Raw genomic sequence first — 25,875 nt, 5'->3', positions numbered from 1 at the left:
ATTGACCGCCTGTCATGGCTGCCGCAGGCTTGGAACGCCAGCCGGCGCGCGCAGGGTCCGGAGCATGGAAGCTAAACCGGAAGTTTGGACGCGTCACTTCCGGTGCGCGGCCTCCAGCGGCAGGGAGGAGAGAGAGCCTGGGAACTACAGGAGGACCCCGGAGAGCTTCACCACCCTGCTTTGCCCCACGAGGAGGTGCAGGAAGGGCGGGATAGAGGGTCCCAAGTCGCGCAGAGTATGCGGAGATGGGAGCAGTCACCGGAGGAGAGCAGATCCCCCGACTGCCGGCCATAGAGAACCTCTTCATGCCCCATAGGGGACAGGAAAAACACTGGAGGTTGCAGGAAGGGGAAGGTATTTAACCTGTTTCCTGTCCCCTATTAGGGCGGGGAGACATCCTCCAATACTGCTGTCGTGGAAGGTGACTGGAGAAATAACTGTCGTGGAAGGTGACTGGAGAAATAACTGTTTATTTAGAACAAATCTAATATATAAAGGTGTGTGTGTGTGTGTGTGTGTGTGTGTGTGTGTGTGTGATTGGCATCTGCACCGTCGCAGCTACAGCCACAAAATTTTCCACAGTCACATGTCTGGACCCCGAGAGCGTCATAGGCTATGTTGTGAGGCGAAATTTTAACCCCGCGCGTTCCAATTCACCAAACAATTTTGCCCCTATCTACATAATGGGGAAAAAGTGAAAGGAAAAGTGTTGGAGGCAAATTGACAGCTGCCAGATGTGAACAAGGGGGACTTAAAGAGAGCGATGGCGCCAAAGAGTATATACCGTATAGTTGTTAAGGTGGGGCCCCGACATGGGATACTCACCACACACGGGGATATGAACACACGCACACACAAAATGCGCCACACACTACCAGGTGCTTGAACACATATACCACCCTCAGCACACATTTCACCACACATACACCAACCTCGCCACATAAAAGTCAAAACCCAAAAGTCGCCGCGCAAAACACGCCACGCGCAAAACTCGCCACATGCAAAACTAGGCTCACGCAAAACTCGCCACACGTGCAAAACTCACCTCATGGAAAACTCGCCACACGTGGAAAAAGTTGCAACACATGCAAAAGTTGCCTCACACAAAACTTGCACATACTCAAAAGGCACCACACATAAAACTCGCCATGCGCAAAACTTGCTGCACACAACTTGCTACACTAACCTGTCACATGCAACTCGACACACAAAAAGTTGCTACACGCATGTCGCCACATGCAACTCAACACACAACTTGACACATGAAACTCGCCCTAAAACACACACAAGTCTAGTATTATCCTTCAAAAATAAAAATCTGATTAATAAGCAGACAAACTACAAGAGCAACAAATGTACCATATAGGAAATACGGCAGCTGTCAGTCACATGACCTGTCTATTATGTGTATGTGTGAGCTAATATATACTGCCAGGGGGAGGGCTTCCTGTTGGCTGGGGATTTATCAGGCTGCCAATTTATCTTACAAATACTGAGGTAAAAATACTGAGCAAATAACGTGTGAACGAGGTCTAATACAGGAGGAGATGACACACAGATATATACTATATACAGGGGAGATGACAGACAGATATATACTATATACAGGAGGAGATGACATACAGGTATATACTATACACAGTAGATGACACGCATATACTATATACAGGAGATGACACAGGTATATACTATATACAGGAGGAGATGACACAGATATATACTATATACAGGAGGAGATGACATACAGCTATATACAGGAGGAGATGACACAGGTATATACTATATACAGGAGGAGATGACATAGGTATATACTATATGCAGGAGGAGATGACAGGTGTATACTATATACAGGAGGAGATGACACACAGATATATACTATATACAGGAGGAGATGACATACAGATATATACTTTATATAGGAGGAGATGACATACAGGTATATACTATATACAGGAGGAGATGACATACAGGTATATACTATATAAAAGAGGAGATGACATACAGCAGGTATATACTATATACAGGGGAGATGACATACAGATATATACTATATACAGGAGATGACATACAGGTTTATACTATATATAGGAGGAGATGACATACAGGTATATAGTATATACAGAAGAGATGACATACAGGTATATACTATATACAGGAGGAAATGACACATAGGTATATACAATATACAGGAGATGACATACAGCAGGTATATACTATATACAGGAGATGACATACAGGTGTATTATATATATATATATATATATATATATATATATAAAATGACAAACATGTATATACTGAGTGCAAAATGAGAGGAGTGAGGGAAAATAGTGGAGTGATCGGAAAATGACAAATGTGAGGTCAAAAGGACAAGTGTTAGGGGGGAATGAGAGGAGTGAGGGGGAAAATGAGAGGAGTGAGGGGGAAAATGAGAGATGTGAAGGGGAAAATGAGAGGCGTGATGGGAAAATAAGAGAAGTGAGGTGCTATAACTAACCACAGACATTTACTATGCCCAGGCAACGCTGGGCTCTTCAGCTAGTATTTTAATAAAATCCATGGTTTAATAGGTGCTCAGTTCCCCTGGGTGTGCTGACATGTTTCAGCTCTTATTCATAGTGATAGGGAGCAGTCTTTTTCCCCGGGGCCGTCGCTGGATGAACCTATTGACTCATTGTCTCCTTATAGTGGATGCACGGTGTATATATCCGCATGGCCAAGATTCCGTCTCTGCACGGAGTTTATGGTGGGCTGAATCCCCCAAGTTTAGGACTCGCACATACAGCGATACTGAATATTGCGGAAATGCTTCTAGAGCACGACACCTGCGGGGTCTGACCATGCCACAAAATGGACAGGCACAGTGACACCCATACTGCATTGTCGGAGGGCGTATGGAGCCATAATACCGCCCTATTGTGTGAGGACGTAGGGAGCGATCGTTCTCTGTACAGCACCGCAGTATATGCTGGCCTTATCCAATCAGTAAATCAGTAATAGTGCATTAATCATCGTGACTGAGTTGCATTTTTTCTTTTTTGTAACCAAGTCCTTGGCTGTCGCCCCCCCCCTATAATAATACAGGCACAGGATCTGTAAGATATACAATGTTTATTCGGCCATCACGACAATAAATGTATAGATATAAGGCATTTTTCATCTACAGGCACAAACTTCACAGTTAAAGGGATCACATCTGTCCATAGACAATCACTAAAATGTAAGGATCCTTCACAAGCATCTCGGGACTGGCACAAGCGGGGTGAAGAGCAGCCATTCTGGAGAAAGGAGGGCACATTCTGGGTGGCATGACGTGCTCTGGAGACGGCGATATTTCTATCTAGGGCAGGGCCCTTTAAGGATTATTTCTAACCCTTTTTGCAGATGTTCGGCACAGTTACGCCATTACTTTCATTGCGACGAGGCTTTAAAGTAGGAGATTACATATGTAAATAGGTCAAATAAAAATCTACAGTTCTTCCAAATCTAAGCTTTGGCGTGGCCGACGGATCCCGCAGAGAGATCCTGCTGGGGGAACCAGCGTGACCTTCCATGTGATGCTTAGGTACGTACAGGGCTGGTTAATAATAAGTCATTGGCTGAGCTCAGACATGGTAATTACTGGCACTGAGAACGAGGTCCGGGGCTTTTCTGGATTCGGAAAGTAAAAGGATCATGAGCAATTTTGCATAGTTCAATAGCGGCGTGACGTCCCGTGTACGGAATATATAGGGCCGGTGGTAATAAGATCAAATCTTAAAAAACATGAAAAAAATACAGCGATCAAACCAAGCTACATGTAACAATAGGAAAAGGGGAAATGGCCGTCCCCGACAGAAAGTAACGAGATACAAGGGTACAAATCTGTATATATCCGGAGCGCGGCTTCATCCGAATACACCGAGATTATCAGATGAGACTCGGCCGTAATACATGTAGTGCACACAGATACATCGCAGAGGCACCAGATGAGTAAGGGAAGGACGCCACGGCCAGCCGCACCTAGCACACGCGGCCGGGATGCCTCTTTAGACTCTGGAAAAGGAAAAGAACAATGGTGTCAGGTGGCAGCAGTGAAAGCTGGAAGGCAGCAGTGAAAGCTGGAAAAAGAAACAATGATGGCAGCGGTGAAAGCTGCCACAGGGGATATTACAAAATTATTTCACCGTCACTAAACTGAGAGGGAACACTACGCCGCATTAAACAGTTACTCTCCTCAACTTAAAGGGATATTCCCACCTCGAAGAGCCTATCCCAATATGGAATACTGTGGAAAATAGCCGTCTAGTGTCAGAAATCTCTTGCCTTTGGAGGAGACTCTGGTTTGGCTAAATATCTGGAGTCATGTGGTAAGGCTCGCTGACATGTAGGACGGCCATCCGGTTTGGAAGAGGCACTATGCCAGCTTGTGTGTGGCTATAAGCCCCCTAAAATCCGGCTGCCCCCTCTCCGGAGCGACTCCTGCCCCCGTCTAGGCTAATGTCTTCTCTCGGGACTCATGAACACATCAGACGGACACTTACATTACTGCCACCTTAAGTTGAGTGTTCCTTGAAGATCGGGTGTCCATGAGTGGAGATTGCCCAAAACTAAAGCGCGGAGCTCCTCCAGTCGTGCCGGAGCCGCCAAGTGCAAGAAGTATGTGACCAGGGGAAGAATCTCAGACGTGGCGGATCCCACCCTCACATCCCCCCAGTGATGGCGGCTTTGTCCTTATTAGAAATAAACCATGCAGATTCTGGTCGCCCCCCCAGGTGCATGCAGCGATAGAGACAATGCGGGCGCATCATGGCTTATGTTAGAGCAGGGTGCACGGTGGGCTCATTGTCAGATTGTACCACTCCCAAGGGCTGGTGATTCCTCATTACTCGCGCTTTCATGGCGTCTACCCTCATAACCGTCCCACCCATTATACCCCCACAGACCATCGCCCTCGACATAGCTATATACTCAGGGTCCTTTACTTGGCCATTTTTGCCCCCGAAGAATGTAAGTCCGCAAGGACAGGGTCCTCTCCCCTCTGCACCAGTCTGTCATTGTAAATTTGTTTACTGTAAACGATATCTATAACCCCGTATGTAACCCCTTTCTCATGTACGGCACCATGGAATTAATGGTGCTATATAAATAAATAATAATAAAAATAATAATTTTTGGGAGTGGCACAAGCAAACAAAAATAATACACAGGGGGTCAAAGACATCCACAGTGGAGCGGGGGCAGTAAGGGACTGCAGGCATGGGGGGGAAACAAGAAAATCGCTCTGATCCAGCACGTCTTGTGGGTTACTGCAATGCACCTCCGGCCCATGGTAGCGGTAAATCAGGGGGATGGACGTGCCACAGATATTATCTATGGGAGCTAGCAGGGGGAGCAAACAAAATGGAGATTTAATGGAAATGGGTGCAAAAAGTAACATAAGGATGACTCACGGTGCTGCTACCCACCGGTCACACTGAGATCAGTGGCTGGCCCAATTTTCCATTTTGCTGTAGGTTCTTCCCATGACAGGAGAGCACAATAAGAGAAAGTCATGTCAGGCCGCACGGTGCGTTTCAATGTCACAGTGGATCAGTCACTGTATGTCCGTCCATGACCTGGGAGCTCCGGCCACCCATACAATCCGGGGGGGGTCCAGCTATACGGACCCTCGAGATCATCCCCCGACCCTGGAGCTCCAGTAGAAATCTGGGTGACAGTTTCTTGTATGATACTGGTCCTTTCCTCCGGTATCCCAGAGCCTCAGAGACAAATCTCTAAGCTGTCATCCGCCTATCACGGGCGACAGCGTCTGGAGGTCCGCATCTTTGGATGCTTTGTGTCGGGGCCCTCAAGATATGGAGGGACATAGGAGAAGACGTCATTCATTATGGATCTACTTTAAAAGACGCATGAGAATGGAGAAGGATAAAACGAAGGGACTGCGGTTACATAAACAGAGCTGCCATACCAGACGCCACCTACAGACAGCGGTGGCGCTCTTACAGGGAGATAAACAGCAGACCCTTTTATCTAATCTTTTTAGTCGGATCGTGACACCCCCTTTCTATACATGTCCTAATAGAGGGGTCTCCCACTCATAACCCACCAAAAACAGTGTATCGAGCTCAGGTGGACTCGGGTCCATCCATGTTGGACAACCATTCACCCATCGCAATCGAGAGAAGCCGCGTCCTGCAATTTCTCCAGGAAAATAAATCAATTTTTGTGGCCGTAGGAGCCATTGAGTGTGATTAGAAGGCCGACTAGTTGTATTTATTTTTTTACTAAACGGGAGATAAGCGAGGAGAGTATCCCCCTTTTTATTTATATATTTTATTTTTTTTTTACGCCATTCTGACCCTTGTCCTGGACAGCCCCTTTAAATTCCCTGGCGCAGGGATGGGATTGTCTATAAAACACCACATTTTTCATCAGGGTCATAGGATGCCGCGGGTGCTGCCCTGAGTGGACTGTGCGCAGGATTTGGCTTTTGCTTGGTGCCATCAGGGAGAAAAACGGCTTTCTGTAAGGGCAATAAAAATGCAATAAAAAGTGAAATGCTCAAGACCCTTCTGTCTTGTAAATATAGAATACATTGCTTTTTGTTCGGTTGCATGGATCCTGCGGATAGGAGCGCACACGTATGGGGGGCTGGCCGCACACGTTTGGGGGGGGGGGGGGGGGGCTGGCCGCCACTTTCTAAGATTCCTCTTCACAAGTCTTAATCATTGTCAGATACTTGCAGACACTTTGAGAAGTGAACGGAGCACAAACCCGACATCTACTGACCTGGATGATGCTGATGCCCGTCAGCTTCTCCACCGTGTCCGGGAGGCGGTTGAGTATATCCAGCACTTCCCCTGTGATTTTGCCGGCTCCGACCTCACTTCCACCACTGGACACCAGCTTAATCTTCTTCACCTTAGTTAAAGGCTTACTGATCTCCTCCACGACCTGGAATGGAAAACGTGAGTGCAATGTAATGGGGGGACGGAGGGCACCGGTGGGCCTGTGATGTATCAGACTGCAGGGAACACGCGGCCCACCCGATGCCAGGCTCTAGACCCTGGGGGCTGCCGGCAGTGGTATTCAATCTGAGCAACATCACCTGATTAAAGGGGTCTTCCTCCTTACTATAAATAATAAATGCCCTCAAGCTAGGACCTCAAATTCCTTGCATGGTTTGGGGGGAGGGGAAATTGAAAACTCTGACTTTATTTTCTATTTTTCAGAGATTTTTTTTTTTTTTTTTTAAAGAATGCAGCAATTGTAAATATTTTCAATTTTTGTGTATGGAGTCGAGATCTCGGTATCGACCTGGATACTACCACAGAATGGAACAACTACCGTATATACTAGAGTATAAGCCGACCCCCCTAATTTTGCCACAAAAAAAATGGGAAAACTTAATGACCCGAGTATAAGCCTACGGTGGAAAATGCAGCAGCTCCTGGTAAATGTAAAAAATAAAAATAGATACCAATAAACGTAAAATTAATTGAGACATCAGTAGGTTAAGTGTTTTTGAATATCCATATTGAATCAGGAGCCCCGTATAATGCTCCATACAGTTGATGATGGGCCCCATAAGATGCTCCATATTAAAATATGCCCCATATAATGCTGCACAAATGTTAATAAGAGCCCCATAAGATGTTCCAGACACATTTGCCCAATATAATGCTGCACAAATGTTGATTATAACCCCATAAGATGCTCCATAGAAATATATGCCCCATATAACGCTACATATGGCCCCATAAGATGCTCCATAGAGATATTTGCCCCATATGCTGTTGCTGCGATTAAAAAAAAAAAAAAAAAGTGACATACTCGCCTCTTGCTATATTCACCTGTTCTCATTCCGGCGGCGCTCCATCTTCTGCGTTCTCTGCACTGACGTTCAGGCAGAGGGCGGCGCGCGCACTAATCGCGTCATCGCGCCCTCTGACCTGAGTGTCACTGCAGAGGACGCGGAAGACGGAGCAGCGCCTGGAACGCGGACAGGTGAATATCGCGCAATGCTCCCCCTCCCCACTATACTCACCTGCTCCTCACATGGTCCCTGCATCTCCGGGCGCTGACAGCTTCTTCCAGTGTTGAGCGGTCACTGTTACCGCTCATTACAGTAATGAATATGCGGCTCCACCCCTATGGGAGTGGAGTCGGGTCCATATTCATTACTGTAATGAGCGGTACCATGTGACCGCTCACCACTGGAAGAAGCTGTCAGCGCCCGGGGACCGGAGATGCAGGGACCGCTCCGGGAGCAGGTGAGTATGTCACAGCCGCCGCTCCCCCTCCCCCGCCGACCCCCCCTGAGACAATGACTTGAGTACAAGCCAAGAGGGTTACTTTCAGCCTAAAAAATGGGCTGAAAATCTTGGCTTATACTCGAGTATATACGGTACTTTTCAAACAGCAGTAGTAGGCGCGGTGTCAACCAGAAACGTCCATCTCATTTTACTCCGTAATATTTTTATTTATTTTTTTTGGAATTGGAAAAAGGTGCAAATTATTTTTCACATTTTTAAAAATGTAATTGTACCTCTTTTTGGCCGTTTTGTTGATTTTAGGTGTCCGAGGCCGCAGGGCGTGGGAGGGATGGTGAACCTACTGCATTATATTCACTTCTTATGAAGCCCAGAAATAGATGATGAGGGTCTTCAGCAGACCCCTAACTGCAAGGACAACACCGTCAGCGCCCATGCCGGGAATGGGTTAACGGAGACACTTGGCTTCCAGAATATGAGGACAGTATGGATATCAGGATTATGCGGGACCATAATACGTGACTTCCCGTCACCTACATGAGCACGGCTCTGGGCGGGAGACATTTATACACGCGGCAATAAATACTAGAGGGTCCTTGGCGATTTACCTCCGGCAGCTTCTCCAGCAGCATGTCCACTATGGCGGCCTCCTGATATTCCTGGAAGGCATCTGCCTTCTTGGCCATCTGCTCAGCATCGGCTCGAGCTTTGACCTCCACGGCGTAGGCCTCAGCCTCCCCCTTTATCTGCAGTGACGAGGAGAGAAAGGAGCGATGTCAAAAGTCTGACCGGCCTCTATGTTATTATTGTATTATCCACGCGGGACGGGACAGACCCTGATGGATTCAGCTTCTGCCTCAGCTTCAGTAATGAGCTTCATCCTGAAAGTCAAGAATATAAGTTGTGAGGAGGTGACGGTACCGTGCCAGTCAGGACCCCAGTGTGAACACAGCCCACCTCTCGGCCTCGGCGATTTTCTCCAGTCGATAGCGCTCGGCCTCCGCCGGCTTCTTGACTTTGGCCTCCAGCTCCTTCTCCTTGCGGATGATTTCTTGTTCTTGCAGTTGGATCTGCTGAGCCCTTTCCACCACCTGCACCTGAACCTTCTCCTCCTCGATCTTCTGCTTTGTTTTGGCGACCTATGATGAAACGAGTGACAGATTCTCAGTGACGAGCGCGTTAGATGGGCTCGGTCAGGATACGTTCAGATTTTTAGGAACCTCATTCATTTCTCAACACAGTAAAACACTTTTTTTCTTCACAAAAATGCATCAAAAACCATTATGTGTGAATAAGTCCTTATGGTCGTACCTGTAGTTGATAGGCCAGGTCACTCTCGGCTTTCCTGCTGTTCACCTGCAGGTCGTACGTGGCTTTTTTCAGCTCAAAGTCTCGCTGGGCTTTCGCCATCTCTATTTCATTGATGTACTGAGCGGACACTTTCGCCTGTTGAGCCTCTGCTTCCTGTAATGGGGGGGCAGCACAACAACAGTTTAATGATTGCCCACCTTTCACTGCCGTGTCGCTTTCTGTCTGAAATCTGACAGCAAAAGTGAAAAAAAGGCAAAAGCAGCAACTCCTCTGCACAGACATGATGGCATTGTAACTTCCTGCAGCCACCACTAGAGGGAGCCAACCGCATGCTATAAGCTCCATGGCTCCCCCTGGTGGTGAATATGATCATGTAACTGTGTATTTTTGAGAACAAGGTTACTTACCGGTAGCTGTTTTTTCCAGAACCCATGACCGCACACCTGAGAGAGGGATCTGCCCACCAAGGACAGGAAACCTACCAATGTAAAAGGGTGGTACCTCTCCGTAACCGGCACATCTATAGTGCACACCCATATGGTGAGAAAAGTGGGGAAATATACGGGTGATGTTATGGGTTCTGGAAAAATCGGCTTCCAGTAATCGGCTTGGTGTTTCCCCTTCACCCATGACAGCATACCTGAGAGATTTCTGGGAGAACTGAAACACCTTAGGGAGGGACCACCGCTTGCAGAACCCTTCTACCAAAGGTTAAGCCAGCAGAGGAGGATAGACTCAGTCTATATAGTGAGTAAAGAAGGTAGATGGTGAGGACTAGGTAGCGGCCTTACAAATCTGATCAAGCGATATCTCCGCCCAGTAGGTCACCACGGCTCTAGAGGAGTGAGCCTTAATGGCCTCAGGAACCGGACTACCGATAGAGTGGTCTACAATAATGGCCTCCCTGAACCATCTTGCAATGGTACTTTTGGATACCCCGTGCCCCTTCCGGCTACCCTGAAAGGTTACAAGTAGAGACTGGGCATAGATATGTACTTTACCAGTGCTCTTCTAACATCTAGACTGTGAAATGTCTGCTCCCAAGGATTCCTGGGGTTTATACATAAGGAGGGCGGGATAATTTCTTGACTTCTATGAAACTTTAAGGCTAGCTTAGTAAGATAAGCTGGATCAGGTCTCAGTATAGTCCTCTCCTCATATATCTGTGTATAAGAAGGATGTGAAGAAAGGGCCTGCATAACGCTCACCATGCGGGCCGACGTCAGTGCTACTACGATGATAGTTTTTAGGGTAAGATACATAAGCCAACAATTACTGTAATGGTTCTAATGGATCTTAGGTCAATGCTTCTAGTACTAGGCTTAGATCCCATGGGGGTATCCTTGGGATTGGGACTGGCCTGCACCTATCGCAAGATTTTATAAATCTCGATATCCACTTATTGGCTACGAAATCAAAGCCGACACCTGAACCTTGAGGGTACCAGTAGCTAATCCTAGCTCAGACACCGACTGGAGCAACTCTAGGATTGACTGGAGCCTTTTGTCCCAAAGCCTTTCCTTAAAATTCCAAAAACGTTTTCCATGTCCTGCCGTAAATCTTTGTTATTATAGGCTTTCTACTTTTTAGCAAGGTGGAGACTAACCCTGGCGAAAAGCCTTTCAGACTCAGTATTGCCCTTTCAAACTCCATGCTGCTAGGTGGAAGCCCTTCACTTGAGAGTGGCATACTGGACCCTGAGAAAGAAGGTCCGGGATCTCCGGCAGGATCCATGGATCTTACACGGACATTGCCTTCGATAGGGAAAACCATGGTCTCTTTGGCCAGAATGTGGCAATCAGAATCACTCTCGCCTGATTCTCCCTGATCTCTCATGACTGCTGGAATCATCGCTATCGGAGGGAAGGCATAAGCCATCCTGAAGTTCCAGGGAACCTGAAGGGCATCTCCCACATATGGGTTTCCCCTTGGATTTAGCCAACACAATTTTTTTATTTTTCTGTACTGTTTGTCGGCAAACAAGTCTATTTCTGGCCACCCCCATGACAGGACTATCCACCCTATCATTTGTGAATATGGGAAACCCCTTCTTTTTATCACTGGCCTTTTCCAAGATGTTGTCCGATTTCTTCCTGAACAAAAATTGGCCATGACATTTTAGAGAGCAGAGTTTATTTTTTTACTGAAGATCCCCCGGACAGCCCTTGAGACACAAAGCCCGTCTTGCCGAAATTCAATAATCTAGCACAGAGGTCCCCAACTCCAGTCCTCAAGGCCCACCAACAGGTCAAGTTTTCAGGATTTCCTTTGCATTGCACAGGTGATGCAATTATTACCTGGGCAAGACTAAGGAAATCCTGAAAACATGACATGTTGGTGGGCCTTGAGGACTGGAGTTGGGGACCTCTGATCTAGCAGACCAAGTCACTAGTCTCACCAAATCTGCAAATGTGTCTACTAGGAACACTGTGGGCTAACAAAGGCAGGTTGGCCAAAATCTTATCCCTCGGGGGGTTTTCTTTGGGCTGTTCCTCCACTTGTTGCTTCCAAATTCATAAGGGAAAGGGCGGTACAGGTTCCAGCAATCGCCGGCTTCAGGCCTCCTCCTGCCGCTTCCCACGTGTGCTTCACATATCCATCCGCTTTTTTATCTAATGGATCTCTAAGCACTCCAGATTATTCAGAGGGTAGGGCTGACCTCTGAGGATTTTGATACAGCCCCATCAATCCTAGGGACTTTACCCCGTAACGCTGAGTCCTTTTTGAAGATGAGGGTAAGGCACCAGTTTCTCCACTCTGTGTTAATGAGCGCCTGGATTTTTACTACTAACCGTAAGAGAGCGCTTCTTTCCCTGCTCCAACCCTCGGAACATCACGTGTTACAGGGACTTTGCAGACTTCTTCTCCTCTAGGCCCACTGTTGATCTAATGGCTGTAACTAGCCTAACTGTATCCTCCACCGGAAAACCTGGTCTGCACCCGATGTCACTGTCCGAGGCGGATGAGGATGAAGACTCACTGAGGTATTGATCCTCGGATAACGGAGAAGAGTCACAATCAGTAGATACTTCCCTAGGTTTTTTCATCCCCTTTCATTTTTTTTTTTTAATAGGGTTTTTCGGGAGCCATCCACTTTAGTCATTATGTCAGATCTAAAGCTTACTGGAAAGTCTGGGGTCTCCTCACTGATTGTTTTGTGGATGCAGAGATTTTACTGCCAGCGGAGGTCTTACATAGCGCACACTCCCCGTTTCTCTTCCTAGCACTAGCTTTTTTAGATCTCCCCTAGTGATATAAAAAAAAAAAAAAAAAAAACACAATCATGGAGGCTTCACTCACCTCCCGCTGTGACTTTAAGGGTATTGGATTCGGAGGCTGTTCTGGGATAAAGTATCCTCACTGGACACCGAGGAGTCCCGAGACCCCCTGCTGCTCTGGCTGGGGTGGCCGTTACAACTTGAGCAGCTGCCCCCTTTACTGTGTCCACGTTGGTAAGCTGGTGGCTGCGGCCGTCTCTGATCCTCCATGGTAGACAGGGGAGAAATGATTGAGCTGGAGAATAAGCGCCATACTTGCAGACTGCTCCCCCTTTTTCAATGGGATCCACAGCGCTGTCTTCAGTCCTCCTCCTCCGGTCTCTCCAGACATTTTCCCTCGTGCACGCCCGACTGGCGACACTCATGTAGGGTACCACCATTTTCTTTCAGCGCGCCCCGTTACGTCACTCGGGCATGCCTATTCCCAGCATGCTTTGCACCTGTGACGTCAGCATAGGGAAGGCGGCTCGGCAGTCTGAGGCACGCCACACATCTCCGTCTCTGCGGCCCGCATGTGCAATAGAGCCCCCTTTAGACCCCGGAACGGCGCTTTCAGGACCCTGAAGGTCGGCCACACAGGCATGGAGCCGACTCTTCTGGACAGGGCTGGGTAAGAACTTTGCACTTCTGTCTTCACCGTGGATTTCAGCAAGAGGTTCCCATCAAGGACAGGAAACCAACTGATGTTGAGGAGGTGCCGCCCTTTTATTTCAGTAGGTTTCCTGTCCTTGGTGGGCAGATCCCTCTCTCAGGTGTGCTGTCATGGGTGATGACCGAACACAGATCTTATGAAATTAGCACAAAATGTAAAAGAAAATACAGGATGTTCACACTTCTCGGCACCCCTGCAATCACTATATTGCTATGACAATGATTCTTTTCCCTCCTCTGCCTCACAATGCCATAGTTAAGGTTACCTTGATCCCAGCATCTCTTTTGGCCACCGCTTCCCCGATTCTTGCATCCTTCTGCACCTGAGCCGTCCTGGCTTTACCCAGAGAGTGCAGGTAATCCTGCAGGAGACAGGGGCGACCCGCTTCAGTACTGCTCCTTCGTTTCTCAGCATCTCCCTTTAACCCCTTCATTTACCTGATCATCGTGAATGTCCTTCAGGGTGTAGCTGACGACGCTGATCCCCATGTTCACCAGGTCGGAAGAAGCCACTTTGAAAACCTGCTCAGAGAACTTCTGCCTGTCCTTGTAGATCTCCTGATAACAATAACATGGGCTTATGTCAACTTCTTGAGCTGCAGTTTTGTTTTATCTTGATACATAGCTCCAAATCCTCAGCGTTAAATGATGAAACTCTACCTGCAATTCTAGTACCGGCACCACTAGGGGGAGCCGACTGCTTATGGATAGTACATTGAACTCCACACAGTGAGCTCCCCCTAGTGGTGGCTGCAGGCAGATAGGATTTTACCATTTAACTGTCTCAGCAGTTCTATATCAACCGCTACAGAATTCAGGACCTAAAAAATAACTCTGGGCTATAAGAAGGACAACTGCTACCCACTTTTGTATGTGAAATGCTCAGTAAGTAATGCAGATATGACATCAATGAAGTCACCAACCTCCACGGTCATGTGTGCCATGATAGCACGCTGGTGACCCTCCAACGTCTCAAGGGCGATATGAGCCACTTCATTCTCAGTTTTACCCAGGAACATCTGACAGGCGGCTGCAAGCATCTCCTTATTCTGACCCTGGATCTTCACCTGTGGGTGTGATGCATGGAAACATGAGACCCCCCCCAACCATCGGATTAATACCCATCGCCTGCACGTGGCAGTAGCTATGACCCTGCCTTACCTGAGCAATGCCAGTGACAGAGATGGGGACCCCGTGCCGCGTATAGACCTTCTCACTCTTAACGTTCAGGGTCAGTGTATTCAGAGAGATCCTGCGGACGATTACTGGGTGAATAGATGATCTGATCACATATACATGACGCCCGGACCACCATATCTTACCTCTGAATCTGCTGCACGCAGGGGAGGACGAAAACCCGTCCGCCGGCTATCATCACCGGGGGGCTGCGGCAGAAGCCTGCAATATACCACAGAGGTGAGAGCCCTGTATAAATGACTGCGCGATCTCCGGGAATCTCACAGACTGGGGGGGCCGCACGTCAGCGCCCCTTCACAGGGAAGCTCCATCCAAGTGAAGGAGGCTGGCTCAAGTGGAAGCCATATTGCTGTGCGGTTCTGTTGTATGATAGGTCCAAGGCGCCGAACAGACCCCACTCACTGCTAATGGGGTCGGTCTAGGTTTCGATCTCTTTGAAGGTAAGCATTGTGTTGAGTGAAAACACAAAGAGCTGCTCGATGTAGTAAAACTGCATGGAGCTGGTGCTATAGGGGCAATGAGGGGGTCCTGGTCCCTATTGTGGCCACTCAGGTAGGTGTGGACCCAGAGGATCGCAGGCGTATCTGTGGCTTTTATACCACATTTAGTCTGCACACTGATTCACATCCTCGGCAGGTGAACGATGAAGGTTTCTATTCCGTGAGATCAGGGTACAGAATATTATACAAAGGAGGGAGAGTTCGGGACGAGACGATCTTACCTGACACCACCATGGCTTCGTTCGGTCCGCAGGTATAAAACACCATCTAAAAGCGGGGCAAAAAAAAATAATGAATGGTGGCAAGAAGCGTTTTATCGGAACTTTCTTGTACATTTCTATAGATAAAGCCTTCATGTCCCACATTAGGATGTTTTCATATGGCGCCATTATCGGGGATTATTCCTAGGGACGCTCATTTTCCAATAATCACCGACAGCGGCATTTAACATGAGCCGAACTGCGTCATTCATCCCGCTCATCGGCGCCTCTGTCACATGATCGCAAGGAGCCGATTGGTTGTCATGATAGTAGGGAGGGGTCTACTGATTACCCCTGAGCCTGTCATTACAATCCTCCTGTGAACGCCGGCTTGTGGCCGGCGTTCATAGGTGATCGTGACCTCTGCTATACATAGAAGTAGTGGAGCCCTGCTATGTACACCAAAGGTAATCGCAGCTCCAATACACCTATTTGGTATCACTAAGTTCAGAAACGCCCGCTCTATCAAAATATAAAATAAATTAATCCGATCGGTAAATGGCGTAACGAGAAAAAAAAAAATGTCTATCCTCTGATATGATCTAGCACATCAAAGGAGAGAGAAATGGGGTCTCCCGAGGACCCCCGCTACCTCCAGTGTCCCTCAGTCCCTCTGGCTCTGTCGCCCGGCATCTTCTTCCGGGAAGAAAATAGCTGGCGCATGCGCAGTGCGCCCGCCGTCACCCGGCAACAATAGGAGATTTTCCCAATTGGTTCATTTTGATCACTGTGATAGACTCTATATCACAGTGATCAAAAAACAAACGAACAAAAAAAAACAGTAAATCAAATTCCCCTTTATCAGCCCCTAGTTAGGTAAAAATAATAAAATAATGTATTTTTTTTCCAGTTTTGCATCAGGGTTAGGGTTGGGGCCAGGGGTGGTGGTGTTGGGGGTCAGGGTTGGGGTTACGGCTGTGTTAGGGTTAGAATTGGGGAGTTCCACTGTTTAGGTACTGTATGTCAGAGGGTCTCCGTACGTGACATGGCGCCACCATTGATTCCAGACAATTTTGTGTTCAAAAAGTCAAACGGTGCTCCCTCCCCCACATACGGGGTATCAGTGTACTCAGGAGAAATTGCACAACAAATTTTGGAGTCCATTTTCTCCTGATAACCTTCTGAAAATAAAAAAAGTTTGGTTCCAAAGTAAAAATATTTGTGAAAAAAGTAAAATGTTCATTTTTTTTCCTTCCACATCGCTTTAGTTCTCGTGAATCACCTGAAGGGTTAATAAACTTCTTGAATGTGGTTTTGAGCACCTTGAGGGGTGTAGGTTTTAGAATGGTGTCACTTTTGGGTATTTTCTGTTATATTGACCCCCCTACCTCACTTCAAATGTGAGATGGCCCCTAAAAAAAATGGTTTTGTAAATTTTGTTTGAAAAATGAGAAATCGCTGGTCAACTTTTAACCCTTAACTTACTAACAAAAAAAAATTATGTTTCCAAAATTGTGCTGATGTAAAGTAGACATGTGGGAAATGTAAATTATTAACTATTTTGTGCGATATGACTGATTTAAGAGCACAAAAATTGTTTGAAAATTGCAAAATTTTCTTCATTTTTGCCAAGGTTCCGTTTTTTTCATAAACGCTAGTTAGATCATAGAATTTTTACCACTATCATGAAGTACAATATGTGAGGAAAAAAACAATCCAAAAAAGTACAAAATTGGCTCCGTCACTAAGGGGTTAAGAAAAAGCTTGGTTTATTGTAGGCAGTGTAAACCAAGCTTGGGAACGTAAACACAGCCCTCTTGGCAAAACAAAGAAACAAGAAAAAACCCCACAGTAAACTAAGCTTAGGAATGTAAACACAGCCCTCTGGGCAAAACAAAGAAAAAAACCCACAGTCCTTTTCTTACCTTCCTGGAGTGCTCTCTCTCCAGGAGCACACTGAACACTGAAAGCTTTCGCAATGAGCCATTTAAGCCCAGACCATGTGACTCCTCCATAATGTGATTGATCACATGATCTCAACAACACACAGGTCCAATCAGGACACTGCAGGTGGAGATACATGGACATTCTCCCTCCCGCTCTATGAATTTCCACTAAAACAAGACCATAACATAACTTTTAATAGACCATCCCAACAACATAGTGTGCTGGAGGAAACTATTCTGGTTTTACATCACTGACGCCATCATGCGCAGTGACACATATCTCCCCTCCATCCCTTCACCAGTGACTGTCACATAGTATTAATAAAAACATCAGCTCAGGGCGCAAAAAATAAGCCCTCACCCAGCCCCAGAAACCCCACAAAAATGGATACGCTATGGGTTGCGAAAAATGACAACAGACGGGAAAAAAAGATTTTCTTACAAATTTCCAAAAATGTTTTTATTTCAATAAAAAAAAAATCCTATGCATGTTTGGTGTCTGCGTCCTCATACTGACCTGGGAAATCACATCATCAGGTTTACACTCGAGTCATACCCAAGGGTCGGCAGGGGAAGGGGAGCGGGGGCTGTGAAATTATACTCACCTGCTCCTGGCGCGGTCCCTGCAAGTTCCTGGCTTCCCCGGCACCGGCAGCAGCAGCTTTTTCCTGTACTGAGCGGTCACCGTTACCGTTCATTACAGTAATGAATATGCAGCTCCACCTCCCATAGAGGTGGAGCCGCATATTCATTACTGTAATGAGCAGTAACGGTGACCGCTCAGTACAGGATGAAGCTGCGGCGCTGGGAAGCAGGGACTGCACCGCGCCAGGAGCAGGTGAGTATAACGGGGAGAGCTGCGCTGCACGATAGTCACCTTTCCTCGTTCCGGCGCCGCTCCGTCTTCAGCTATGACGCACAGGTCAGAGGGCGCAGTGACGTAGTTAGTGTGCGCCCTCTGCTGAATGTCGGTGCTGAAGATGCTGAAGATGGAGCGACGCCGGATCAAGGAGCAGGTGAATATTGAAAGTGCCAGGGGCCTGAGCGACGGAGAGGTGAGTATGTGATTTATTTATTATCGCAGCAACAGCAAATGGGGAAAATGTCTGTATGGAGCATCTATGGGGCCATAACGTTTCTGCAGCACTATATGGGGCCAAAACGTTTCTGCAGCACTATATGGGGCCAAAACGTTTCTGCAGCACTATATGGGGCCAAAACGTTTCTGCAGCACTATATGAGGCCAAAACGTTTCTGCAGCACTATATGGGGCCAAAACGTTTCTGCAGCACTATATGGGGCCAAAACGTTTCTGCAGCACTATATGGGGCAAGTGTCTGTATGGGGCCATAATTAACGTTTATGGAGCATTACGGTATATGGGGCAAGTGTCTGTATGGAGCATCTTATAGGGCCATAATCAAGGTTTGTGCAGCACTAAATGGGGCAAATATCTTTATAGAGCATCTTATGGGGCCATAATCAGCATTTATGCAGCATTATATGGGGCAAATGTGTCTATGGAGCATCTTATGGGGCCATTATTAACCTTTATGCCCGATTATATGGGGCATATTTTAATATGGAACATCTTATGGGGCCCATCATAAACTGCATGGAGCATTATATGGGGCTCCTGATTCAATATTTATATTCAAAAACACTTAACCTACTGATGTCTCAATTAATTTTACTTTTATTGGTATCTATTTTTACTTTTCACATTTACCGGTAGCTGCAGCATTTCCCACCCTAGGCTTATACTCGAATCATTAAGTTTTCCCAGTTTTCTGTCACAAAATTAGGGGGGTTGGCTTATACTCGAGTATATACGGTAAATAAAAAATAAAATAAATAAAAATTACATTGTGAAATTGCACTTTATTTTTGCAATTTTAACGAACTTGGATTTTTTTCCCCGCTTTCTTGTGCATCACAGGATAAAATGAACGGTATCATTCAAAAGTACAACTCGTCCTGCAAAAAGCAAGCCGTCACACGGGTATATTGATGGAAGAAATACAAAAGTTATGATCCTTGGAAGAAAGGGAGTAAAAACGGAAAATTGCTTGCTTAAAAACAATCATTCTCGGTAGCTCATCTTCCGGTGTAAGCAACGTGTGCTGCCGAGAACGATGACCTAATTCTGATCGTTCTGTGCGCATGCAAGTGCTGTCGGCCTGTCTAAACAAGAGTGTTCTCAGCTCTTCTGCCTCAGGGCTTCCTGCTTCCCGAGCGTGCGGTGCGATCCTCACCACTGACAGTTTGGGCAGGCGGCATGGCTGAGCGTGCATCTAAGGCCGGCTTCACACTCAGCGCATGAAAATACGGTCCGTATATTACGGCCGTAATACGCTGAAAAGTCCCGAAAATAGTGGTCCGTAGCTCCTCCGTAGGCAGGGTGTGTCACCGTTTTTTGCGCATGGCATCCTCCGTATGTAATCCGTATGGCATCCGTACTGCGTGGTTTTCTCGCAGGCTTGCAAAACCAACATACCGCTATAGAAGTCATCCATGTGTCCCAAAAAGAAAAAAAAAAAAAAAAATATATATATATATATATATATATATATATATATATATATATACTGTGTGTGTATGTGTATATATATATATATATATGTATATATATTAATATTTTTTCCAGCGCTATACAGCTTGAAAGCCGGTAATTCAATTACCGGCTTTTTCTTTCTCCTTCCTAAAACCCTCGTTCTGTAAGTAAAAAAACATAATAAACCAACAATATCCTTACCCTCCGCAGATCTGTAACGTCCAACGATGTAAATCCTTCAGAAGGGGTTAAAACATTTTGCAGCAAGGAGTTCCGCTAATGCAGGCTGCTCCTTGCTGCAAAACCCCGGGGAATGAGGCTAAATATAGATCAATGATCTATATTTAGCTTCATTTGCGGTGAGGCGCCCTCTGCTGGATGTTCATAGATCGTGGGAACTTACCTAGAAAGCTCCCTCCCAGAACGAGGGTCTTCAGTGACTGGATTGGGCGTAGAATAAAATACTCCAAAAACCATTGTTTTTATTTCATTAAAATAATTTTAAATAATATGTTTGTGTTTTATTTAACCCTTTACTACAATTGGATTAATAATGGATAGGTGTCATAATTGACGCCTCTCCATTATTAATTAGGCTTAATGTCACCTTACAATAGCAAGGTGGCATTAACCCTTCATTACCCCATATCCCACCGCTACACGGGAATGGGAAGAGAGTGGCCAAGTGCCAGAATAGGCGCATCTTCCAGATGTGCCTTTTCTGGGGTGGCTGGGGGCAGATGTTTTTAGCCAGGGGGGGGCCAATAACCATGGACCCTCTCCAGGCTATTAATATCTGCCCTCAGTCACTGGCTTTACTACTCTGGCGGAGAAAATTGCGCGGGAGCCCACGCCAATTTTTTCCGACATTTAACCCTTTATTTTAAGAGCTAGAACGGCCAAATTTGGCAGATACACTCTACTGACATTAGTAGTGTGGAATCTGCAAAAAAAAGGAGAGAAGACATGGTTTACTGTATGTAAACCATGTCTCAAATCATGTCGGGTTTTAGGAAGGAGAAAGAAAAAGCCGGTAATTGAATTACCGGCTTTCAAGCTGTATAGCGCTGGAATAAATATTAATATATATACATATATGTGTCTCACTGACATATATATATATATACCTATTCTATGTGTACACATTTATTCTACCTATTCTATTATAAGCTGTCAGTGTGATTTTACTGTACACCGCACTGAATTACCGGCTTTTCTCTCTAACAGCGCTGCGTATTTCTCACAAGTCACACTGCTTGTCCGTGTGTAATCCGTATTTTTCACGCTTCCATAGACTTTCATTGGCGTTTTTCTTGCGCAGTACAGTGACAAACGCAGCATGCTGCGATTTTGTACGGCCGTAGAAAGCCGTATAATACTGATCAGTAAAATACGGCAGATAGGAGCAGGGGCATAGAGAATAATTGTGCCGTATGTTTTGCGAGTTTTACGGACGTAGTTTCTGCGCTCTTACGTCCGTAAAACTCGCAAGTGTGAAGCCGGCCTAACAGTTTGGGCAGGCGGCATGGCTGAGCGTGCACCTGACAGTTTGGGCAGGCGGCATGGCTGAGCGTGCACCTGACAGTTTGGGCAGGCGGCATGGCTGAGCGTGCACCTCACAGTTTGGGCAGGCGGCATGGCTGAGCGTGCATCTCACAGTTTGGCAGGCGGCATGGCTGAGCGTGCATCTGACAGTTTGGGCAGGCGGCATGGCTGAGCGTGCACCTCACAGTTTGGGCAGGCGGCATGGCTGAGCGTGCACCTGTCAGTTTGGCAGGCGGCATGGCTGAGCGTGCATCTGACAGTTTGGGCAGGCGGCATGGCTGAGCGTGCACCTCACAGTTTGGGCAGGCGGCATGGCTGAGCGTGCATCTCACAGTTTGGCAGGCGGCATGGCTGAGCGTGCATCTGACAGTTTGGGCAGGCGGCATGGCTGAGCGTGCACCTGTCAGTTTGGGCAGGCGGCATGGCTGAGCGTGCACCTGGCAGTTTGGGCAGGCGGCATGGTTGAGCGTGCACCTGGCAGTTTGGGCAGGCGGCATGGCTGAGCGTGCATCTCACAGTTTGGGCAGGCGGCATGGCTGAGCGTGCATCTGATAGTTTGGGCAGGCGGCATGGCTAAGCGTGCATCTGACAGTTTGGGCAGGCGGCATGGCTGAGCGTGCACCTGACAGTTTGGGCAGGCGGCATGGCTGAGCGTGCATCTGACAGTTTGGGCAGGCGGCATGGCTAAGCGTGCATCTGACAGTTTGGGCAGGCGGCATGGCTAAGCGTGCATCTGACAGTTTGGGCAGGCGGCATGGCTGAGCGTGCACCTCACAGTTTGGGCAGGCGGCATGGCTGAGCGTGCACCTGTCAGTTTGGGCAGGCGGCATGGCTGAGCGTGCACCTGGCAGTTTGGGCAGGCGGCATGGCTGAGCGTGCACCTGGCAGTTTGGGCAGGCGGCATGGCTTGTGTGCACAGCTCTGGTGCTGCAGGCAGAAGCAGCTTTGTCTCTGCTGTATCGGAGGGGCACAGGGTAAGTGAAGCAGGGATCTTGTGATGTCAGCTTCCGAGCAGGGCTCGCAGGATTGACAGCTTGTAAGCGCTGCGCTCCCTGCCTACGAGACCGTCCACCGCTGATAAGACTGCAGAAATGGTCGGTAACCAGCAGCTTTTCCTGCTTTGGTCCTGCACATACATGTATCCGGGGCCGCGGGGTCAGTCGAGTGATTTCTGCCGGTGATCTCGCAGTCACACAGCTCCGTCTCCTGGTCCTTCCTGTTTGTGATCATTACACGATGACCGGACTCCGTGTGTCTCCAGATTACACAACCGCTGGTGTCGGGATGAATCCTGTGAGCGCATAACTGCCTCGTACAGCAGCTGCATGAGGAGGGCGGCAGTGCAGACCACTGCTCCACACAAAAGCCTCTGACACTGATGCCAGCGATCAGACCCGATCAGTGGGGGACTCTCCGTGAAGCTGCTCACTATGCCTGCAGTGGCCACTACAGGGGGAATGTAGTATTACGTAACGCCCGGTAACACAAGCGTTGTACTGCCGCAATCCTTCACCTGTGGGATAGCAGCAAGTCCCAGCTGAGTTGCAAGTCTAATGATCTCAAGTTACAGAATCATATTCCAAAATTCACCACTGGACCACCAGGGACAAAGCACCAGAAGCTGCCAGCCCAGTGAGGTCAGTGCGCCAAAAACCGCTGGCCCACCACCAGGGCCCGCACGCCAGAAACCGCTGGCCCACCACCAGGGCCCGCACGCCAGAAACCGCTGGCCCACCACCAGGGCCCGCACGCCAAAAACCGCTGGCCCACCACCAGGGCCCGCACGCCAGAAACCGCTGGCCCACCACCAGGGCCCGCACGCCAGAAACCGCTGGCCCACAAGGGCCCGCACCCATGGACCGTATAGTGAAAAGCACAAGACAATCAGGGGCCAAATATGAAATCTACCCATCATGGTACCTCATTATTCTGTCAGCCCCCTAAAAAAAATATCTGCCATCAAATTATGCAACAGGGGCATCAGCCTGTTCACCTATACCACAGCGACAGCACTGGACCACCAGGGACCAAGTACTAGAAACCACCAACAACCCTGTAATAGAAGCTGCCAACAAGAACTAAATATCCCACCGTGGGTCAGCACTACAACGTGAGACCCCTAAAAAAAAACACCTTTATTTTCCGCTATTCAGAAAATCTATATAATTACGTGATTATGAAATCAACTGCAGGAAGCGATGAGCAAATCCAGACCAGGACCCCGGCGACCAGAAGCCCCTCCATGTCTGCCCCTCCATGTCTGCAGGCGGGAGGCTGATTACATTACTGGGACTGCAGAGCTGGCAGCCGGAGCCGCATTACTGAGCTGCAGCCAACACGTCTGCCGGACCCTCAATCATCACTGATTATCCATGGAGAGGAGCGGCAATCGCAAAGAGACCACAGCTGGGAAACTACAACTCCCAGCATCTCCTGGCAGCCTGTGTCTGGGCTGTGCTACCCGAATATATCATTATACAGTCTTCAGCACTGCCTGGGCTTAAACGAAAAAAACACAAACAGGGCAGCGAGCTTCAAACAGCGCCACCTGCGTGCCCAGGTTGTGTGCGGTATTACACCTGTACGCCATTCATTTTAAAGGGGTCGCCCCGCGGCTCCAGCACTGACGCGTTGGTGGTCCCCATCGGTCTTTGTTTACTTCTCTGCAGTGACCGCTGCAGTCAATCATCGGCCTCAGCAGTTTTATGCCATAAAGCCAGTGATTGGCTGCAGCAAGGCAGGATCTGGATGGGATGTGAACAGGAAGGTTTCCACTCACTGACAGCGAGCAGAGGTCGTGCAAATGTGAGGAAAGTGGATATTAGAGAGAAGCAGGGGGACAGTGATGGAGTAAATGACTGTTCTGATAGTGGCCGCACCCAGACCCCACTATGCCCAGACCCCACACGTGTGTGCTGCACATATAGCATGTATACTGCACCTTGCTGGGAGCAGCAGGAGGATAACGTGACCTTCGGGCGATAGTAACACTCAGCCTCCGCTTTCCCTCAGTTCTCTTCCTCCTGTGTTTTCCTTCCCGTTACTGCTCCACCCTGCCGCCCCCTCCTCCTGCACTAATCACTATCACTGACAGGACCATAGAGACGAGCTCAGCGCCCACAGCGCCATCTAGTGTCTGGGGTTACTTACTACACACAGCGCCGTCTGGTGTCTGGCAGATAAATGCTCACAGCGCCATCTGGTGTCTGGGTTTATTTACTACACACAGCGCCGTCTGGTGTCTGGCAGTTCAATGCGCACAGCGCCATCTGGTGTCTGGGACATCGCATAGCGCCATCTGGTGTCTGGGACAGCACACTGCATGCTCTTATGGAATGTCAGAGCAGAGTGTCACACAATCGTACAGGTTTTTGTTTTCTATTGAAAGGTCATATACCAATAGCGCCATCTATTGGAATCAGCAATTCTAAAAGTAAATATTGACCCTTTAACGATCATTGTCGTATGATCAGAATCTCAATTTGGAGACACAGTGTTTCGGGTTGTTGCCCCTCATCAGTGCAAAGTATGAGATCTAATTTGTATAAGTGAGAGGCTCTGGACTGAGGTCTAAGGGTACCGTCACATTTAGCGACGCTGCAGCGATCTAGACAACGATCCCGATCGCTGCAGCGTCGCTGTGTGGTCGCTGGTGAGCTGTCACACAGACAGCTCTCCAGCGACCAACTGTGCGAAGTCCCCTGGTAACCAGGGTAAACATCGGGTTACTAAGCGCAGGGCCACGCTTAGTAACCCGATGTTTACCCTGGTTACCAGTGTAAACGTAAAAAAACCCAAACACTACATACTTACATTCCGCTGTCTGTCCCCCGGCGCTCTGCTTCTCTGCACTGACTGTGAGCACAGCGGCCGGAAAGCAGAGCGGTGACGTCACCGCTGTGCTCTGCTCTCCGGCCGGCGCTTACACAGAGCAGAGAAGCAGAGCGCCGGGGGACAGACAGCTGAAGGTAAGTATGTAGTGTTTGGGTTTTTTTACGTTTACACTGGTAACCAGGGTAAACATCGGGTTACTAAGCGCGGCCCTGCGCTTAGTAACCCGATGTTTACCCTGGTTACCAGTGAAGACATCGCTGGATCGGCGTCACACACGCCGATTCAGAGATGTCTGCGGGAGATCCAGCGATGAAATAAAGTTCTGGACTTTCTGCTCCGACCAACGATGGCACAGCAGGATCCTGATCGCTGCTGCGTGTCAAACACAACGATATCGCTAGCCAGGACGCTGCAACGTCACGGATCGCTAACGATATCGTTCAGTGTGAAGGTACCTTAAGAAGTAACGTTTCTCCTTGTGGATTGTGATAACCCCAGCCAGGCATGTCACAATGAGCAGACTTATAAGCCATGCATGCTCCTCTGGGAAACTAACTATGGAAATTGTCTATTCACAGAGGAAGAGGACTGGATCTCTAGCGCC

General features: G+C 48.0%; 1 protein-coding gene across 3 annotated transcripts; it reads right to left on the bottom strand.

Moving 5' to 3' along the window:
* Window positions 1-3,094: 3,094 nt before the first annotated feature.
* Window positions 3,095-24,523, bottom strand: FLOT1 (flotillin 1). 3 transcript variants are annotated; one of them, XM_069746462.1, is made up of 14 exons: window positions 24,379-24,523; window positions 15,414-15,459; window positions 14,818-14,893; window positions 14,657-14,747; window positions 14,419-14,562; window positions 13,934-14,053; window positions 13,762-13,857; window positions 9,567-9,719; window positions 9,213-9,394; window positions 9,091-9,136; window positions 8,864-9,001; window positions 6,772-6,936; window positions 5,433-5,498; window positions 3,095-4,035 (listed from the first exon to the last, which is right to left on the bottom strand). In XM_069746462.1, exons 2-13 carry the CDS (start codon window positions 15,457-15,459, stop codon window positions 5,451-5,453), a joined length of 1,305 nt encoding a protein of 434 aa, XP_069602563.1. In that variant the 5' UTR covers window positions 24,379-24,523; the 3' UTR covers window positions 3,095-4,035; window positions 5,433-5,450. The 3 variants fall into 3 exon arrangements, with proteins under 3 accessions (XP_069602563.1, XP_069602565.1, XP_069602566.1); XM_069746464.1 differs by having other exon boundaries at window positions 5,448-5,498; XM_069746465.1 differs by lacking the exon at window positions 5,433-5,498.
* Window positions 24,524-25,875: the final 1,352 nt, after the last annotated feature.

Source organism: Ranitomeya imitator, chromosome 2 (genome assembly GCF_032444005.1).
Source record: "Ranitomeya imitator isolate aRanImi1 chromosome 2, aRanImi1.pri, whole genome shotgun sequence".
In the NCBI taxonomy this organism is placed as follows: Eukaryota; Metazoa; Chordata; class Amphibia; order Anura; family Dendrobatidae; genus Ranitomeya; species Ranitomeya imitator.
This window is presented reverse-complemented; position numbering and strand designations above follow the sequence as displayed.